Here is a 17,599-nt window from a genome sequence, read left to right on the forward strand (position 1 = left end):
GAAGGGGCCCCCGGGACGTGAGCACCTCATTTGTTTCCGCTCTGGCTCTGGTTTTAACATTCCCTCCCATCCCCAATCTCCACCTCCATCTGACCGACCCAGGCTCTGGTACTGCTGCTTTGCTCCCCTTTCGTCTTTTCTTTCTCTCTTGCCTTTCTCCTCTTCACAGTCCTTACGGTAAAGGGGGCCCTTCCTCCACTCTCCGACAGGCGAGGGCCCGACCAGCCTCACTGACACCCTAGTGAGTCCCTGCTTCGGGCTCTTGGACAGTCTTGCTTTTGGTTTGACCCAAGTGTAGCTGGACTCCAGGATTGGAGTCCCAAGAGCGAGGGGTGGTGGCGAGTGGGAGATAGACGAGGTGGGAGAAGGCACCAGGAAGGAGCCCTCAGCTGCCCCTCGGCCCTTGCACCAGCCTTTAGACCGAGAGGGACTCGAAACGGAGCCTTGGCTCCCGGCCCCAGGGCCGCTTTCCTCCGGGGGCACGGACTGGGGAGGGGTGTAGGGGGAGGGGCATCGGGCCGGGCTTCCCAGCTGCAAACGCGTCTGGCGCCGAGGCGGGCCCGTTTTGTGCCTCCTGGGGACCGGCCGTGGGCGGCGCGCAGTGCCGGAACGCATCCTGGGGACGTGGTGACCGGCGCCTTCCTGCAGACCCCGGTGGGTGGGACTCCCTCTGGCCTCCGGGGAGCTACGATAGGGTTACATGTTGTTGATGGAAAAGTGGCAATTCATGGGGGAAAGCTAAAAGCTTGCTCGGTCGCCGAAAGGCACGGCTCTCAGCCTCCCTTGCGTCTGGTCTTACGGGGTCCGCGCGCAGCATCAGCCAGCGGGGTACGCGAGGCGGGGGGTAAGGTTTGTGGTCTTGCCTCGAGCGCGGGAGGCAGAGTCGAGGCAAATTGCTTTTCCCCACAACACTCTAGTCCGGGCTCTGCCGGTGTTTGTCTTTTGCTGTAGTGGCTTGGTGGCATTTCCTTTTGTTTTAAACTGAACAGTGAGCCAGGGATCCGTTGGAAAAGTAGATTGTAGGGGATGGACGACCTCGGAATCAGGGTGCTTCCTTCCCCGCCTATAGCAGTCTTCCCCTTCCCCGCGAAAGGGGAGCGAGAGGCGCAGGCGGCGCTTGTGTGCTCAGGGCAGCCGCGGCTGAGCGAGCGTCGGGCAAGGGGGGACACTGGGGAAAGGCTGGGTTCTTAAAAGCGCAGGAGGCGCTCCTGCGCAGCCACGGCGGCCTTCTCTGCGAGCAGCTGTCCGCGGCCGTGGCGCTTTCCGGCCCATAGGAGGCGCTAGCGTGCGACTGTAACCCTAAACCCACCCGGTCCTTCTCCCTCCACCCCGTCCGGCCCCCTCTCAGGTCTCAGCCGAAAACAATGCAAACGTCTAGCGTCGTGCCTGGGGCGCAGCGGCGGACGCGGGCGCTAGACCTGGGAGCGAGCGGTCGTTGCCCCAAGCGCCGGGGTGGCTGAGCTGACGAGGACGTGGACCAGCGGGAGGGGGAGCGGCCCGCTGGGTGTTCGTGTGGGCGTGGCGGGGCCGGAGGCCGGACTGTGCCAGCGCGGAACCACCCCGGCGAAGGTGGGCGAGCAGCGGTCCCCGCTGCGCTGTCGGGGACCCGGAGCCAGAGCGGCCGGCCGGAGCGAGGAGCTAGCCGGGTAAGATTCTCGGGGCTACCGCGCCCTCTAGCGGGCGTCCGGCTCGCAATCCGGCTCTCCGCCAGCCTCCGGCGGTCCCCGCAGCCGCCGGGTCGGAGCGCAGCGCTGAGACCCAGGGGAAGACTAACCTCGGTCACCTTACCCCCTTCTGGAGGCCTCAGATTGACGCCTCGCAGGCAGTTTGTGTGCCGGATGGCGCTGGGTGGGCGAGAGGGGCGGAGGTCTCCGGGTTTGGGGATAAGGGTAGGAGCGTCATAGTAATTGCATGTGGGAGAAGCGGAGGATGTAAAATCCTGGGCGCTCTTGGGTGGGGGTCGGTGTCAAGCCCCTCGAAAGTTCTCCTGCCGCGCAGGCGGCCTCTTGCTGTTTGTTTTACGACCCTGCGTTATTGTGCAATGGGAGCAGTCGTTTCCAATCAGCCCGTAGTTCCCGGGCTGCGCGGCCGTCGCGGCCCCCGCCGGGGGCTTTACGAGGGGTGACAATGGCATGCGAACAGATTGGGCAGCGCGGGCCCGGCCACGGCGTCGGGACCCCCACCTAGCGCTGCCCAGGTGGTCTCCCTCCCCTGAGCGGGCGGAAACTGCAAGGTGGGGAGAGCGTTGGCGAAACAAAACCCAGAACCGCCCGACCTCCTCCCGAGTGGCTTTTCCTGCTGAACTTTCTAAACCTTTGCGACCTGGGATGGCAGCGCCATTTTCCTAGCTCCCGAAGCTCAGTCTCCCCGGCCGACCCTCTGGCAGGGGTGATGGTGATGGTGATGGTGATGGTGGTGATGTCTGGCCTTCAGCGAATTCTCTTGGGGCCCCGCGGAACTTTAAGCCATTTCGCAGGCAGTTACCCTATTCCTGTTTCTATTCTGCGGGCTTTGAGCTGAGGTCACCACGAAACCTAAATGTACAACCCAATAAAATAAGAGATTGGAAGTTAAGATTTGGGACATTTTGGCACAGAACTTGTAGCAGCATCTAAGCCGGACTGCCTGTCCCTTGGACCAATACTGCCACCTGCTGGTTTTACTTGAGAACTGCAACGACTGGGCTTCGCGGATATTCTAAGCGAGTCGTGGCACCAGGAAGATGCATTTTCCACCCGGTAGGACCAAGTTTTCTTATTCTGTGAAGTTGCAAGAATCATTGGGCTGACAACATTTATTTTATTGACTTCTGGGTAGTCTTTCGCCTTAGTTGTTAATCCTTTGTATTTACCGAATGAGCAAAGTGCTGACCTACCACATCTGATTATCAGAACAGACCTGTGAAGAAGATAGGTGGGTTATTTTCATTTCCTTTTACAGTGAAGCCCTAGTGTTGGGGACTTGGTGAGATCAAGTATACTACAAGCTGCTACACCTAAGGTTGTCCCATTAGGTGTCACACCAGTTTGGTGACAATCAAAAGGAAGTTGACATTGTAGTCTTCTGTGGTTAAATATCTGGTGCAGGAGAGCAGAAAGGTTTATGAGCTCAGACGGTCCCATAAAATGTTCCCATGTAAAAATGTTCCAGCCCCCGCCCATCACTGGAATGTCTAATGGAACTCAAGGAGATAAAAACAGTAAAACAGGCTCTGGTGAGGTGCAGATCCCAGTAAACACACCCTCGCTGAAGTTGCCACCAGGGTAGACCAGCATTTGGATTGCCTGGGCTGAAGTTACAAGAACATTTGTCGCCGGGAAAAAGCAGCCCGTGTAATTTTCACAGTTAGAATTAACTGAAGAGAGCTGAAATTAACTGAACCTCGGAAATCTGAATCTTGAGGTCGTCAGTGACTTTTGGGACTGTGAGAGAGTCTTCTGTGGCTTCTAATCATGCCAGGGTGGGGTGAAATTCAGTATTCAGTGGCTCTGCAGCGGGATGCATTGTGCAGCTGGTGATCCGGAAGCCAGCTCTCTGGCTTTGTGAGACGAATGCCATGCTCTCTCTTCTGGAAATAGTGCCCTTGCATTGCTTGCCCTGTGTTTACTCTCTAGCTTAGCATGTTGTTTTTGACTGTAGAGTCATAGTTAATGGCTCTTTGCTTCTGTTTGCAGGGACAGAGATGGCAACCTGTTAAAGAGAAAGAATAGTGGCTGCAAACAGATTTGTTTCTCTGTTTACATGACTGTATATATTGGTTCAACTTGAAACAGTCTTGATAACTACACCAGGCTTCACCACATGCGAGTTCAGATTCAGTTCTCCACTATGCAGGTGGTACAGGGCCAGTCAAGTGGCCTCTGGGGCCTCTGGTCTCAGTAAGTAGAAGCTGCAGTAGCCCCTCTGATGTCCCTTTCATCTAAAACATTTTTGGAGCCTGCAGAAAAAGAGGCAGTATGAAAACTAACAGCTGCAGTTTCTGAAGCCCTTTCAATTACACTATAGAATTTAGTCTTTATAATAATGCAGTAAGGCAAGCCAGCGAGTCAGGTGTTAGTCTTGGTTTACAGAAGAGACTGAGGTTCAGAGAGGTGGCCTAGGTGTCAGATGTGGGATCAAAGCCTGCTCTAATGCCATTTCTATCATATCTTCTGAGAGAAGGAATGAAGGACCAGAGAATGGGGGGTGGGAGGAGAGACCACACTCATTTGTCTGAGAGTGAACACGGAAGAGATCTCTTTTCTCCAGTCGTTTCTCTAACCTGTGGCAACGAGTTGTGAGTATAGAGGATTGAGACTGAAGTCCAGCACACAGCTGGCGTGAGAGAAATGATTATGATTTAAAAAAATGTTTTTTGGATGAACTCCATCGTTCGTCCTTGCAAAGTGGTTTATTCTTGCTGACTCATAACATGCTGTGTTTCCCTGAATCTGTAACCTCAGTTACTTATATTTGCATGTCCGACTTTTGGAGGAGCTCTAGGATAGGGATTACCGATTAAGGATGATCATTTACTCCCAGAGTAGAAAAGCACTGGAAATAGCAACATGATTCCTAGAGATTCTCACTCCAGGGCCAATAGGAAGGGAAGCCTCCGTTCTTTCCAGTTGTTTTCTATTACCTCCCTGTAGGGCTAACAGTCTGCAATTATTCACGAGTAAATTGTCTGAGTTACAGACGAGTAATGACACGAAACTTCACAAATATGCCTCGATTTCTAGCCAGGGAACCACTCTTATCAGAGAAGGGAGGTTGAAATCATAAGTAAACACATGTTGATTTTCAGTATTTGTATCATTATCGCTTGCTCCGAGGCCCTGTTTTCATTGCCCACTTTGTATGGGCAATGTAAGTAATCCTCCCTGGCATCGGGTCCCCCATATCTGGATGCACAGAAGGAAACATGGTGGGGCCTGGCCGGGGCAAAACGCTCGTCAGAGCCTGCGCTGTAAAAGCAGTGAGCCCCTCTCTTAAGCTTGGGAATGCTTTAAAGATGCATCATTGGCAAGCCCAGCTGAAGGAATGCAGGATATAAATGTGATAAAACCCAAGACATCAGGCTGGCTCTGGAGGGCTCCTTTGAAGTTTGCTAAGTGGATTATCAGTGGGAGGTTGATATTTATATGTACAAACACACAGGCCCGTTACTGCTAATTGTGGTAAGTCCGTCTTTGCAGCCCGGCTCTGGGGCCCGCTGTGCCCGTCACCGCAGCAGCGAGGAGACCCTGCATCCCTGGGCACACGCCAGGATCCTTGGAAGGCATCAGCCAGCTAGCATTGTGCAAATTGCATTTGGGTTCACAGCACATTGTACTGCTCTCACTGTGGCAGAGAGCAGAGGAGGAAAGCAGGGCCCCGGTTTGCATTAGGAAATAGCTGGGGGTGGAGGGAGCACAGAAGGTTGAAACACTGACCTTCCCTTGAGAGAGAACATATGGTGGATTGCAGAGAGCGTGGTTTTTGCATTACACAGACGCGGTGTTACAATCCTGGCTTTACCACCGACAGTGTGATTTTGGGTCATTTGCTAAACCTCTCTGAGCCTCAAGCGGCACTTTTTAAAATCAGATATTTCACAGGGTTATTATTAACAAACATGGCATACACATGACAACTTTGGCTTCATAAATATTGGTTTCTCGTTCCTGCTTTGGAGAAAACAGAATTATCATTTTTTTTCCTGTCCAGCCCACTCACTGCTACCAGCATTCCATGGTTCACTCTGTCTTTCTTCCTCCTCCATTTAACTGGTAGAATTTAATAGAGCAGAAATCTGATGTCTGCAGGTAGACCAGTTGCCACTTCCAAGCAAGAATACATGATGAAGCTCTCATGCTCCACCAAAAATTACTAGGCTATTATCAACTGGATCCTCTGCAACCAAAAAAAAAAGAAAACAAGGGCTAAACACAGGCATACATGAATTTCTTCTTTTGTTTTGTTTTTTAGACAGCTTACTCAGGAATCATGTACACACATCAAAGTCAGTGATGGAACAAATCAAGTCCCATGAACTCATTTCCATTGCATGAGTTGGGGTTTTGAGCAACCCAGAGACCCAGTACCTCCCAGGCCAAGGCTTAGGTGATTTTTATGGGTCATCTTAAAGCTTGCGCCCCTGCCCAGGCCCCTCAGCGGAGCCTCTTTAATTGAAACTTGGGTGCTTAGCAGCCCCAATACCTGGAAGCTCATCGTGGTCGACTTCAGGAAGATCACTTTCTCAGTGACTTCATGTGGGAAGTGAAGCGGGAGATAATAAAATTTGTGAGGTGTGCATGGAAAGAAAAGGATAAAGGAGGGGGGCCTTTTCAGAGGGTGGACCAGAATGGATTTTTCAGTGGTTTTACTGCAGGGCAATATGGGTCCTGCTTTTCATTTTTCCCTCCGTTAATTTTCCTTATCCCCCCCTTTCTTGCCCACTGCTTTTCCCTGTTTTCTCTTAGGGACGTTCAGTTTCAGTCTCTCTCTGTCTCTACTTCTCTTCCATTCCCTAGAATTTGTTGCAGGAAATCAGGGTGGAGAACTTGGCTTTTGCAGGTACAGGTACCTGTGTGAGAACGAATCATCCATTAAATTTTATCCCGTGGTTTACTGCATCCCTGAAACACAAGAATTTAGCCACACTTTTCTCTCGCACTTCCTCTCCCTTTTTCACTTCCTTTACGGATCCTCTTTCCATGCCTGTGCCCTCGGCTTTTCTGTGCCTTGTTTAGCTTGACTGTGAATGTAGCAGGTCCTGGGAGAACTTGGGCTGGGGGCCCAGGCCTGAGCCTGGTACAGGCCTGCCTATGACATCCTCTAAGTGACACTGGGTTAGTGCAACTTGTAAAAACGTCTATACCAGAATGGCTCTTAAGTATTAAGATATTCGTTGGCAGCTTAAGCATCTTTTCCCAAAAGTTGCCGAGGATGTGACCAAGTATTTTCTGTTAGCGAAACACGAAGCCAATGACAACGCATTTTGAGTGAAAACAGCTCAAGTTTAGCAGTTGAGTAAATACATGTTTATTTGTTTTTCACAATCTTAATTTAAATGGTTTAAGAGGAACCGTTCTTCTGTGCTTTTGGACATATTCCAAGACAATAAAGTCAGACTTTTTGGAATTTGAAAGCTGCAGACAATCAGAAAGGGTTTGGGCTTCAGATGGCTCCTGTCATGATCTCGGGGCCGCACAAGGCCATCTGATTTTTGCTTCTTAGGCATCTTACCGTTTTAACTGTGAATCTTAAAACCCAGGATGTTGTTGACTAAAATGATGCTGTTAACATAAAATTGATGACTAATAAGAACCTGCTGTATAAAAAAAATAATAAAATTAAATTTAAAAATAAATAAAAAGACAATTTAGTAACTAAAAAACGAAAAAAAAAAACATTTTCCATAGTGCAAAGCGCAAAGAGAACTAGGCTCATGGGATGTTTCATTGACTAACATTGTTTCTGTTTGACTTTTGACTTTTTCAGTTTTCCAGAACTATGGGGACTTCCCATTGGGCACTCCTGGTCTTAGGCTGTCTCGTCACAGGTATGGATCACAGGCCTATCTGAGTTCATTGTCCTAGGGGAAATCTTTTTTTCCCCTAAGTTCTGTGCTCTGCAGGTATATGACCTATACTGTGCATACTGCAAACAGTCCAAAAGAGTAAAGAGAAGTAGAAACCTATGGGACATTATCTAGAATGACCACAAACCTTCAGTTCTCTCTGCTGTATTGCACTAATTCCAGTTCAAAAAAGAATGTTCTTTATGTGTGTAATCATGGCGTTGAAATATTGTTAGGAATAATAGTCTAAATTTGCCCACCGCCCTCCTCCATCTCCTGGGACATGGGTTTCCAGTAGGAGTGGATTAGGGGAATTCAAGAATGCTCAAAGGGAAAACATAATGGAAAAATCTCATCTAGAAAATCATACCTGTCTAAAGTTATACCTGTCTTAGGTGGAAGATGCTTTAATTGCTACAAAATCTTAGAATCACCTTTGGCCTTGAAATTGAATTAATAGACTGACTTTTGGGGAAGCTTAGTAACTCTTTTCCAACAGGAGGGATGCCACTGGGGCCATTTGTTGAAATATTTATTGGACTTTCTTAGTTTTCATCCAGATATTTATAAATTGCAGGTGTTCACCATGACACCAGTGTTTTTCTAATCTGAGGAGTTAACTTAAGTCTATTAGTCTCTTTAGGTCGTATCTAGATGGATATGGTAGAACTAAGCACTGTCAGTGATTTAAGAGTTCTGAAGTCCACTCAGTATTCCCCACCTGCAGGATAGTGACCCAGGTGTACTTACCACTTCCCTGTTAACAAAGCTGATCCATCACAGTGGACAGATACTGAAGTCGGGTGGGATTCCCACACCAGGCTCAGAGGGAAGTTAGAGAACATTAATGAATAATTAATTAAGTCATAATATCTCTTCTACCAGTTTTATAGACAGAGGAAGCAGCTAGACTGACATTTTAGGTTCTAAGATGAACTTAAGCGTTTTTGCTCTTGGGCTTGACTATTCTTTTTGAATTGAAATCCACATCCTCCTGCTTTGGTTTCTGGAAGTCATTAGCGAGGAGGCACGCCAGAGGGTAGAGAGGAACGGAAGACGCGTACGTCTTGAGCACGAATCTGCCTTGTGTCTTTACTGTCTGCGTTCCCTGTCCACAGTAAAGAACGCATGTGTGCTTGAGCTTATGCTATCTTGGGATATTTCATGGTCACACATAAGAGTCTAAAATATGGAGCCGGAGTCAGACGTCCTCTATCCATTGGAGTGTTTGGAGGGGTGAATCCAGGGGCGCTTAGCGGGACTATTGAGGCCTTAGGAGCATTTGCTGCTCTCAGCAGATGCGGTGCTGTTATAACGGGGGGCCTTTCACGGGCACCCAGGCTAGCGGATTTTTGCGTAGAAATGGTCATTGTTCATAGAAGCTGCTCTGGGTGAGACCGTCCTTTTGGCCTGCATCCTGTTCAGAGCATGTTTCCTTTTACAGGGCCAAGCCTCATCCTCTGCCAGCTTTCATTACCCTCCATCCTGCCCAGTGAAAACGAGAGGATTGTGCAGCTGAACTCATCCTTTTCTCTGAGATGCTTCGGGGAGAGTGAAGTGAGCTGGCAGTACCCCATGTCTGAAGAAGAGAACCCCAATGTGGAAATCAGAGACGAGGAGAACAACAGTGGCCTTTTTGTGACGGTGCTGGAAGTGGTCAGTGCCTCGGCGGCCCACACAGGGCTGTACACTTGCTACTACAACCACACGCAGTTGGAAGAAAGCGAGATCGAGGGCAGACGCATTTACATCTATGTGCCAGGTGAGTTGCCTGGGTCCCCTGGACCAAGCTTATCGTCGTCCCGTCTCTCCTGTTGATTGCATGAGAGTTTTTTTATAAGTATAAAAATTATAAATTTTCTTCGGAGAAAATTTGAAAACTATAGGCGAACACACCAACTTAAATCAAGATCATGGGTCATGCCAGCATCTAGAAATATTCACTGTTAATATTTTGGAACTGGATTAAGTCTTGAGAATCGTTGTCATTGTGGCGTTTTTTTATTGGCATTGTGCAGAATGAAATGTACTCATTTCTCTTCAGTTTGATCGAGGTCAACCAATATTCACCGTGTATGCTTTGTGTGACAGGCACTGCTAAGTGCTGGGGCCACAGAGTAATTAGGTAGGCCTTATCGTGGACTTGCCCATAGTCATTAGAATAGTTTCCAAATAACCATGCTATTTCTTAAATTCAATAAAACATATACAGGTGTACCTCGGAGATGTTACAGGTTTAGCTCCTGACCCCCTCAATTAAAGCCAATATCACAGTAAAGCAAGTCACACACATTTTTTTTTTTTGATTTTCCAGTGGATATAAAAGTTATGTTTGAATTATACGGCAGCCTATTAGGTGTGCAATAGCCTTATGTCTTAAGAAAACAACGTACGTACTGTAGGTTTAAAATATTTTATCACTGGAAACACCATCATCTGAGCCTTCAGTGAGTTGTAATCTTTTTGCAATAGTTACGTCAAATATCACTGATCACAGATCACTGTAACAAAGATAATAACAATGAAAACGTTTGAAATATTAACAAGAATTACTAATATGTGAGACAGAGACACGGACTGAGGGAATGCTGTTGGAAAAAATGACACTGATAGATTTTCTTTTTCTTTTTTCTTTTTTTTTTTGCGGTACGCGGGCCTCTCACTGTTGTGGCCTCTCCCGTTGCGGAGCACAGGCTCCGGACGCACAGGCTCAGCGGCCATGGCTCACGGGCCCAGCCGCTCCGCGGCACGTGGTATCTTCCCGGACCGCGGCACGAACCCGCGTTCCCTGCATCGGCAGGCGGACTCTCAACCACTGCGCCACCAGGGAAGCCCCTGATAGATTTTCTTTCTTTTTTTTTTTTTTAACATCTTTATTGGGGTATAATTGCTTTACAATGGTGTGTTAGTTTCTGCTTTATAACAAAGTGAATCAGCTATACATATACATATGCTCCCATGTGTCTTCCCTCTTGCGTCTCCCTCCCTCCCACTCTCCCCATCCCACCCCACCAGGCTGTCCCAAAGCCCCGAGCTAATATCCCTGTGCCCTGCGGCTGCTTCCCCCTAGCTATCTACCTTACTACGTTTGTTAGTGTGTATATGTCCTGATAGATTTTCTTGATGCAACGTTGCGTTGCCACAAACCTTCGATTTGTAAAAACTTCAGTATCTGCGAAGCACAATAAAGCAAAGTGCAATACACCGAGGTGTGCCTCTATTTACTCTTGATGAGTTAGAATAGATTTTTTTCTTTTTAATAAAAATTCAGGTTGATGTTGTCTCTTATCCTCCAAGAAACACATGCCAGGATAGGAGTAAGGTGGGATTAAGTATGTAAGGGTTTTACTAGGAGAGAGGCTTATGAGAGAAAATGGGGAGGAATCCAGCAGAGGCTGGGAGACCTGTCTGCCTGCATTGTAAGTGTGACCCTGAATGAAGGAGAGTGGGAAGGAAGGTGAGGTAGATGAGTCCTAGACCTCTGGGCAAAGAAAGTTGGGGAGTCCTCCAGCCTAAGGAACCCCTGTTCCACACAGTCATTGTCTGGAAGCATCTCTGGAGGGCATGGCCTAGGGTTGTGATGGATTTCAGAGCCAGGCCCCGTTGCTGGAGGAAGGTGTGGTGCTTTCCCACAGCAGCCACCCTAATTAACTAGCCTTAGCCGTGAGCTTGAGATGCATTTGGTCTGCCACCCTCCTAGCATTGCCTGGGTACTCCTTTGTAATGATCTATGTCCATATCTGTACCTATATCTATATCTGTACCTGTATCTATATCTGTATCTGTATATATTGGCTTCTTCCAAGGACAGTTGTTAAAAGAAGGACCACCATGTTATTTAAACATTGCATAGGTAACACATGATGGTAGGGGAGACTTGCATTTTAAAGGAAGCTCTGGCTGATGTGTAATGGATATCAAACTGTATATTTTAACCTGAAATTAACTTGCAGCTTTGTTTGCTGGAATCTTTGCTAACAGAGTTCAAGAATTTGGAACTCTAAACACAAATTCAAGTCATGGCAATTGTAATATATAGATGGGTGAATTAAAGAGGAATACAGCCAGAGTAGTTAGTTTCAAATAAACATATAAACCACTTACAGCTCTTGCCAGCCGTGTCATTTTAGCAGAGGTAGAGTAAGGGGGTTTCAGAAGTGTACCTTCATACCTTTCTGTCTTTTCAAGTTTTTAAAATTGGCTCCTTTTCCTGCCTTCTGTTAACTGTGGGTGCTCCATGGATCTAGACCCTCTTCACTTCTGTTCTGACGCTCTCTCTTATCTGTATCAGCCTCCCTTCCTACCAATCAAAAAAAATTGTTTCAAAAAGAGTAGGTATTTAGAATGTCACCTGTCATTCCCACCATAAATACCAACCCCCCCCCCCCGCTCCTGTTGTGAAGGCAATGGTAGGAAGGTAGGTTTGTTAAAGGTCCCTGGGTCTTAGAGTTTTGATCTGCCTAAGATCGCCCAAAGCTTCTTCTTTTTTTTTTTTTTTTTGTCTGCGCTGTGCAGCTTCTGGAATTTTAGTTCCCTGACCAGGGATTGAACCCTGGGCCCTTGGCAGTGAGAGTGCGGAGTTCTAACCACTGGACCACCAGGGAACTCCCAGTCCAAAGGTTCTTCTTGTTCCTCCCTTGCCCTAGCACAAACATCATCTGGGTAGGCCCTGCATTGTCAGAGATCTTGTTTGCTATTATGAAGAGTTGCACATCCTTTGCGAAACTGATGCTTGAGACTCTCAGTCCTTCTTACTATAGTAGCTTAAGTAGCTGGTTTTCTTTTGAAAAGGAAATTCTCAAGCTATGGGATTATACATTTTATTTATTATTTGAGAGTCATTTTTTTGATAGGTAGGTTTCTGTACTACTTTTCAATAATACTGACTATAGGCCATAAGCATTGTCAAAAGCATTGCATAATTTAAAAATTATAAGTATTTTCTCATGTTTTGAACAGACCTGATTATTTTGTTGTCCATTTTTTGTTGTTTTTAGTAGTTGTTTAAATTTTTACCTCAATTCCTGACTAACATTTATATTTATCATCAGTATTTTTTTTTTTTTTGCGGTATGCACGCTTCTCACTGCTGTGGTCTCTCCCGTTGCGGAAGCACAGGCTCCGGATGCGCAGGCTCAGCGGCCATGGCTCACGGGCCCAGCCGCTCCGCGGCATGTGGGATCTTCCCGGACCGGGGCACGAACCTGTGTCCTCTGCATCGGCAGGTGGACTCGCAACCACTGCGCCACCAGGGAAGCCCTAGCATCAGTATTTTTTATGAGGGTATAGGCAATTTGGTATTGTTCATACTTTAAGAAGTATGAACCTTCTAGCTTTTATGATGATTAATGTCAGTGGGGTGACTTTTATATATATGTGTGAAGGTAAAATTGATACCTTTGAATTTGATTAATGGCAAAGGAATAATTTTTCTGCATATATGTGTAAAGATGAAATTAATCCCTAACATGTTTTTCTTTCTTTTTCAAACCTCAGACCCAGATGTAGCCTTCGTACCTCTAGGAATGACAGATTACTTGGTCATCGTGGAGGACGATGATTCTGCCATCATCCCTTGTCGAACGACTGATCCTGAGACACCAGTGATTTTACTCAGCAGTGACGGGGTGGTGCACGCCTCCTATGACAGCAGACAAGGCTTTAATGGAACCTTCACTGTCGGACCCTATATCTGCGAGGCCACCGTCAGGGGGAAGAAGTTCCAGACCATCCCATTCAATGTTTATGCTTTAAAAGGTACTTGTGCCCTCTCCCTCCTCCTTCTTTTTTTTTTTGCGGTACGCGGGCCTCTCACTGCTGCGGCCTCTCCCGTTGCGGAGCACAGGCTCCGGACGCGCAGGCTCAGCGGCCATGGCTCATGGGCCCAGCCGCTCCGCGGCATGTGGGATCTTCCTGGACCGGGGCACGAACCCGTGTCCCCTGCGTCGGCAGGCGGACTCTCAACCACTGCACCACCAGGGAAGCCCCCTCCTTCTTAAAATAAGAGTTACAGGCAAAACAGTCAGATGCATGTAGCTTTTTTTTTTCCTTGATCTTAGTCCCTGGTGATGGGAGACCCCAAATTCTGATACGGGAACTTAGGATCCCACCTTTACCGTACAATGTTAAGCTGACTTCTGTGGCTGTAACAGTACGAAGCTTAGCAATACCAAAGGCAAAAGCTTTCCTACCCCTGGAAGATTTTGTGTTTCATCAGTTGACTTCAAAATACTCTAAGGAATGCTTTTCTTGCATAAGCCTCTTACCGTTTGGTCACATTCCTGACTACAAAGGCCCTAACAACAAACACACACCTGTGAGGGTTGGACCCCTAGGTTAATTTTAGTAACTTAAGAAAAGTGATTTTGATTTTGAGAAAAGCTGGCGGTTGTCGACTTCATCCCTTTGATGCGAGTGGTTAATGCAAATGGGAAAGTATAAACCACGCTTGGGGCAACAGATTTATCGAACACTTACGTGTAGGTGTGGTGTTAGCAAGAGTGTGCTATTTAACTTCTGTGAAGGGCTCATTTTATGCCCAGCTCTGTGCTAGGTTCTCGAAGTGCTGAGAATACCTGGGGAGCGGAGTGGGAGAGGAGAATGAGTGATGGGGTGAGAACTAGTGCCTATAGGGGAGTGCAGGTCAGTAAAGGCGGCTGCAGTCGTAATTAACCCAAATTAACCCAAATGCTTGTGGATTCAAATGTGGTCTTCTGTTTAATCGGAGTTTATTTTTACTATTGTTATTGTTCTGCGTGTGTGTGTGTGTGTGTGTGTGTGTGTGTGCGCGTGCGTGTCTTATTTTGTGCCAAATTAGGTATGTCAACGCAAATCAAGGTTTCTGAGATTTTCAATATTTTGTCTTGATCAAGGTGGTTTGCAAATTATTGTTCAGGGTCATCTTAAAAAAGCCCAAACCTTATAAGATCCTCACTATACTGTGGATATTTAGGTCCTTGTGTTTGTTCTTTTTTTAAATAGCAACATCAGAACTTGATCTGGAAATGGAAGCTCTTAAAACTGTCTATAAGGCAGGGGAATCGATTGTGGTCACCTGCGCTGTCTTTAACAATGAGGTTGTGGACCTTCAGTGGACTTACCCTGGACAAGTGGTAGGTACCCTCACGGCCCCTGGTGGCATGGAATGGAGTACAGGAGGGGTCCAAAGACCCGTCGCTGATGGGGCACGACATTGACCTCCTCTAGACCCCAGCTTCCCATCTCTAAGCTGCTCACTGACCAGATGGCTTCATGGCTCTTGGAGCAATGGGAGAGTCTGAGATGATGACAGCTGGACAGAATGCATAGATATTTCACACTGAGCCCTTTTTCTCATAAGTATGAAAGAAACCGGAAGGTTCTAAGGCTACAAGATAACAACCAAAAAAATTAAAAAGAGAATGGATTTTAAAATTTGCTGATTGCTGAGAGAGTCATGAATTCTCCTTTTCTTGGCTCTCATGCCTTTGGGTTTTGAGGCATTTGATAATGTTGGTTGCCTGCCCCCTTCTATTTCTGCTTTGTGGACACCCATGACACTTCTGCCTCCTGCATGCTTAGGCTTTCTTTGCATGGTTTTCTTCAGTGAACAGGCATAACTCGAGTCATTCAACAAAGATTTAATGATGTTTGCCAAATCCCAAGCACTCTGTTAAAAGCTGGCCCATGTACAGAAAGAGGGAGAAGGAGGGAGGAATGGAGATGGAAGCGGGGAAGGGGAGCCACCGTGCCATCTCTGATCCCTGGGGATTTACACATAGGGTCTCATTCATTCTGTTTTTTTTTTTTTTTAATTGAAGTATAGTTAATTTACAATGTGGTGTTAGTTTCGTGTACATTAAACGGATTCAGTTATACATACATATATTCTTTTTCAGATTCTTTTCCATTATAGGTTATTAAAAGATATTGAGTATAGTTCCCTGTGCTATACAGTAGGTCCTTGTTGTTTTCCTGTTTTATATATAGCGGTGCGTATATGTTAATCCCGGGTCTCATTCATTCTAATGCATTGTGGTAAGTGTATATGAACCATTGTGAAAGGCTATGATGGTCCCACGCAGAAACAATTAACAAGTATTGAATGTAGGGGCCTCATGGAGAACAAAAAACATATATGTATATATATGCTTTTTTGTCCCCTTCACTCCTAGTTTGGAAATTTCGGCTCCTTGCTCTTTTTTTGGCATTTTATAGTGTCTCTTCTTTTATCCATTTCTCTCCCCCATGCTTTTGCTGCCCCTTTCCTTTCTCTCCAGGGCATCTGATTGGAAGTTGGGCATTTTCACATATTGCCTTATAAACCTCATGTATTGAAGAGACATTCATAGACCTATATATATATATCTTCACTGAAATGTAAAGCTATCTGACTTTTCTGTTCATACCTGATTGCCTTTAATCCTTAAAACAGAAACATTTCATTTATTGGAGATAAATTTTTTTTCCCCTCGAAACCAAACTATGTGCTGTTTGGCCCCAAATATATAATCGAAGTATTGGTTTATGAATCATATTTTTGTTTGATATCAAAAATAACGTAGGCTTATTGTTGTAACTTCATAAAATTTAGAGAAACAGAGGAAAAGTCACTTCCCAGAACACCCCCATTATAATTTGAGGGAGATAAATCCTTTAAATACTTTATAAATGTAATAATTAATAGCTACTCTACTTTAAATAGTACCTTGTTATGTATTTTTCCTGCGGCAGTAGAGCACAGACACCTTCCTATGTCATTAAATATCTTTTTAAAACAGGATTTTCAAAGGAGTGAGCTTGAAAAAACCCTTTTTTTCAATTAGACTTTATTTTTTAGGGCAGTTTTAAGTTCACAGCAAAATTGAGGGGAAAGTACCGAGATTTCTCACATAGCTCCTGGGCTCACACGAGAGCAGCCTCCCCCATAACATCCCCACAAGGGTGGTACACTTGTTACAGTCTGCCAACCCATACCGGTGCGTCGTTATCTCCCAGAGTCCGTAGCCTACGTGAGGCTTCACTCTTAGGAGCTAGCTTGTTAAAGTCGGTTTTCCTCCCCTTTTTCTGTAGAAAGGCAAAGGCATCACAATGCTGGAGGAGACCAAGGTCCCGTCCATCAAGTTGGTGTACACTCTGATGGTCCCTGAGGCCACGGTGAAAGATAGTGGAGATTACGAATGTGCTGCCCGCCAGGCCACCAAGGAGGTCAAAGAAATGAAGAAAGTCACCATCTCTGTGCATGGTACATTCTGCTATCCAAAATGTCCACCGGCTGTGCTGCTCGGGGATCCACTATGCAGTAATCGTTGTTTAACGGAAACTTTTCCCTGTACAGAGAAAGGGTTTATTGAAATCAAACCCAACTTCAGCCCGTTGGAAGCCGTCAACCTGCATGAAGTCAAACATTTTGTGGTGGACGTGCAGGCCTACCCCCCTCCCAGGATAGCCTGGCTCAAGGACAACCTGACTCTGATTGAGAATCTCACGGAGATCACCACTGACATAGAAAAGATTCAGGAAATAAGGTAAAGAAACACCCTTCCTGAGTATGCCTTTTCTTTTTATTGTGTGTGTATTCCTAGATAGACTGAGGATTGTGCGTGTCTTACAACCCAAACCAAGGGTCCATATAGAAAATTTAGCGGTCAGAAATAGGAGATAGTGGAAATCAAGTACCTCTTCCGATAACATTGCAATGCGATGATAGTATGTTGGTAAGTTTATGATCAAACGAGAGAAAGAAGAACTGAAAATCTCTGCTCCCAATGAAAGATACGTTCCTGGATTCAGCAAGGGATGGAGGAAAGAAAGTAAAATTGGACCCACTTGTATGGTGATTACAGTTCCAGGGCAATTAGCACATAAACCTACATGAAACAAAACGTTGCTGGCTTAATTTGAAACGCATTTGCCCCAGTGAGGCCTCCAGGGGAAATAAGAGTAGTGTCTGGTTAAATGTGGTTAGGAGAAGATATACAGTGAATAGTTTAAATCCCTGCCCTCTCAGGAGTCGGGAGACTGCTGTCATCTCTTAACCAGTGGTGGAGTTTTGGGTAAGTCACCCTTCAGCCTCAG

General features: G+C 46.4%; 1 protein-coding gene across 10 annotated transcripts in view; it reads left to right on the forward strand.

Moving 5' to 3' along the window:
• PDGFRA (platelet derived growth factor receptor alpha) overlaps positions 1-17,599 on the forward strand; it is a 47,598-nt gene that overhangs the window by 3,534 nt on the left and 26,465 nt on the right. For 3 of the 10 annotated variants that reach the window (XM_032632077.1, XM_032632073.1, XM_032632074.1), the window contains exons 2-6: positions 7,465-7,525; positions 8,988-9,305; positions 13,040-13,300; positions 14,525-14,655; positions 16,595-17,049. In XM_032632077.1, coding sequence (XP_032487968.1) covers positions 7,477-7,525; positions 8,988-9,305; positions 13,040-13,300; positions 14,525-14,655; positions 16,595-17,049 — 1,214 coding nt within the window. In that variant the 5' untranslated portion in view covers positions 7,465-7,476. Of the gene's footprint in view, positions 1-807; positions 829-1,417; positions 1,647-2,669; positions 2,739-6,554; positions 6,989-7,464; positions 7,526-8,987; positions 9,306-13,039; positions 13,301-14,524; positions 14,656-16,594; positions 17,050-17,599 lie in introns of those variants that run through there. The other 7 variants (XM_032632081.1, XM_032632082.1, XM_032632083.1 and 4 more) reach the window with 6 other exon arrangements.

This window comes from Phocoena sinus, chromosome 5 (assembly GCF_008692025.1).
Source record: "Phocoena sinus isolate mPhoSin1 chromosome 5, mPhoSin1.pri, whole genome shotgun sequence".
Lineage (NCBI taxonomy): Eukaryota > Metazoa > Chordata > Mammalia > Artiodactyla > Phocoenidae > Phocoena > Phocoena sinus.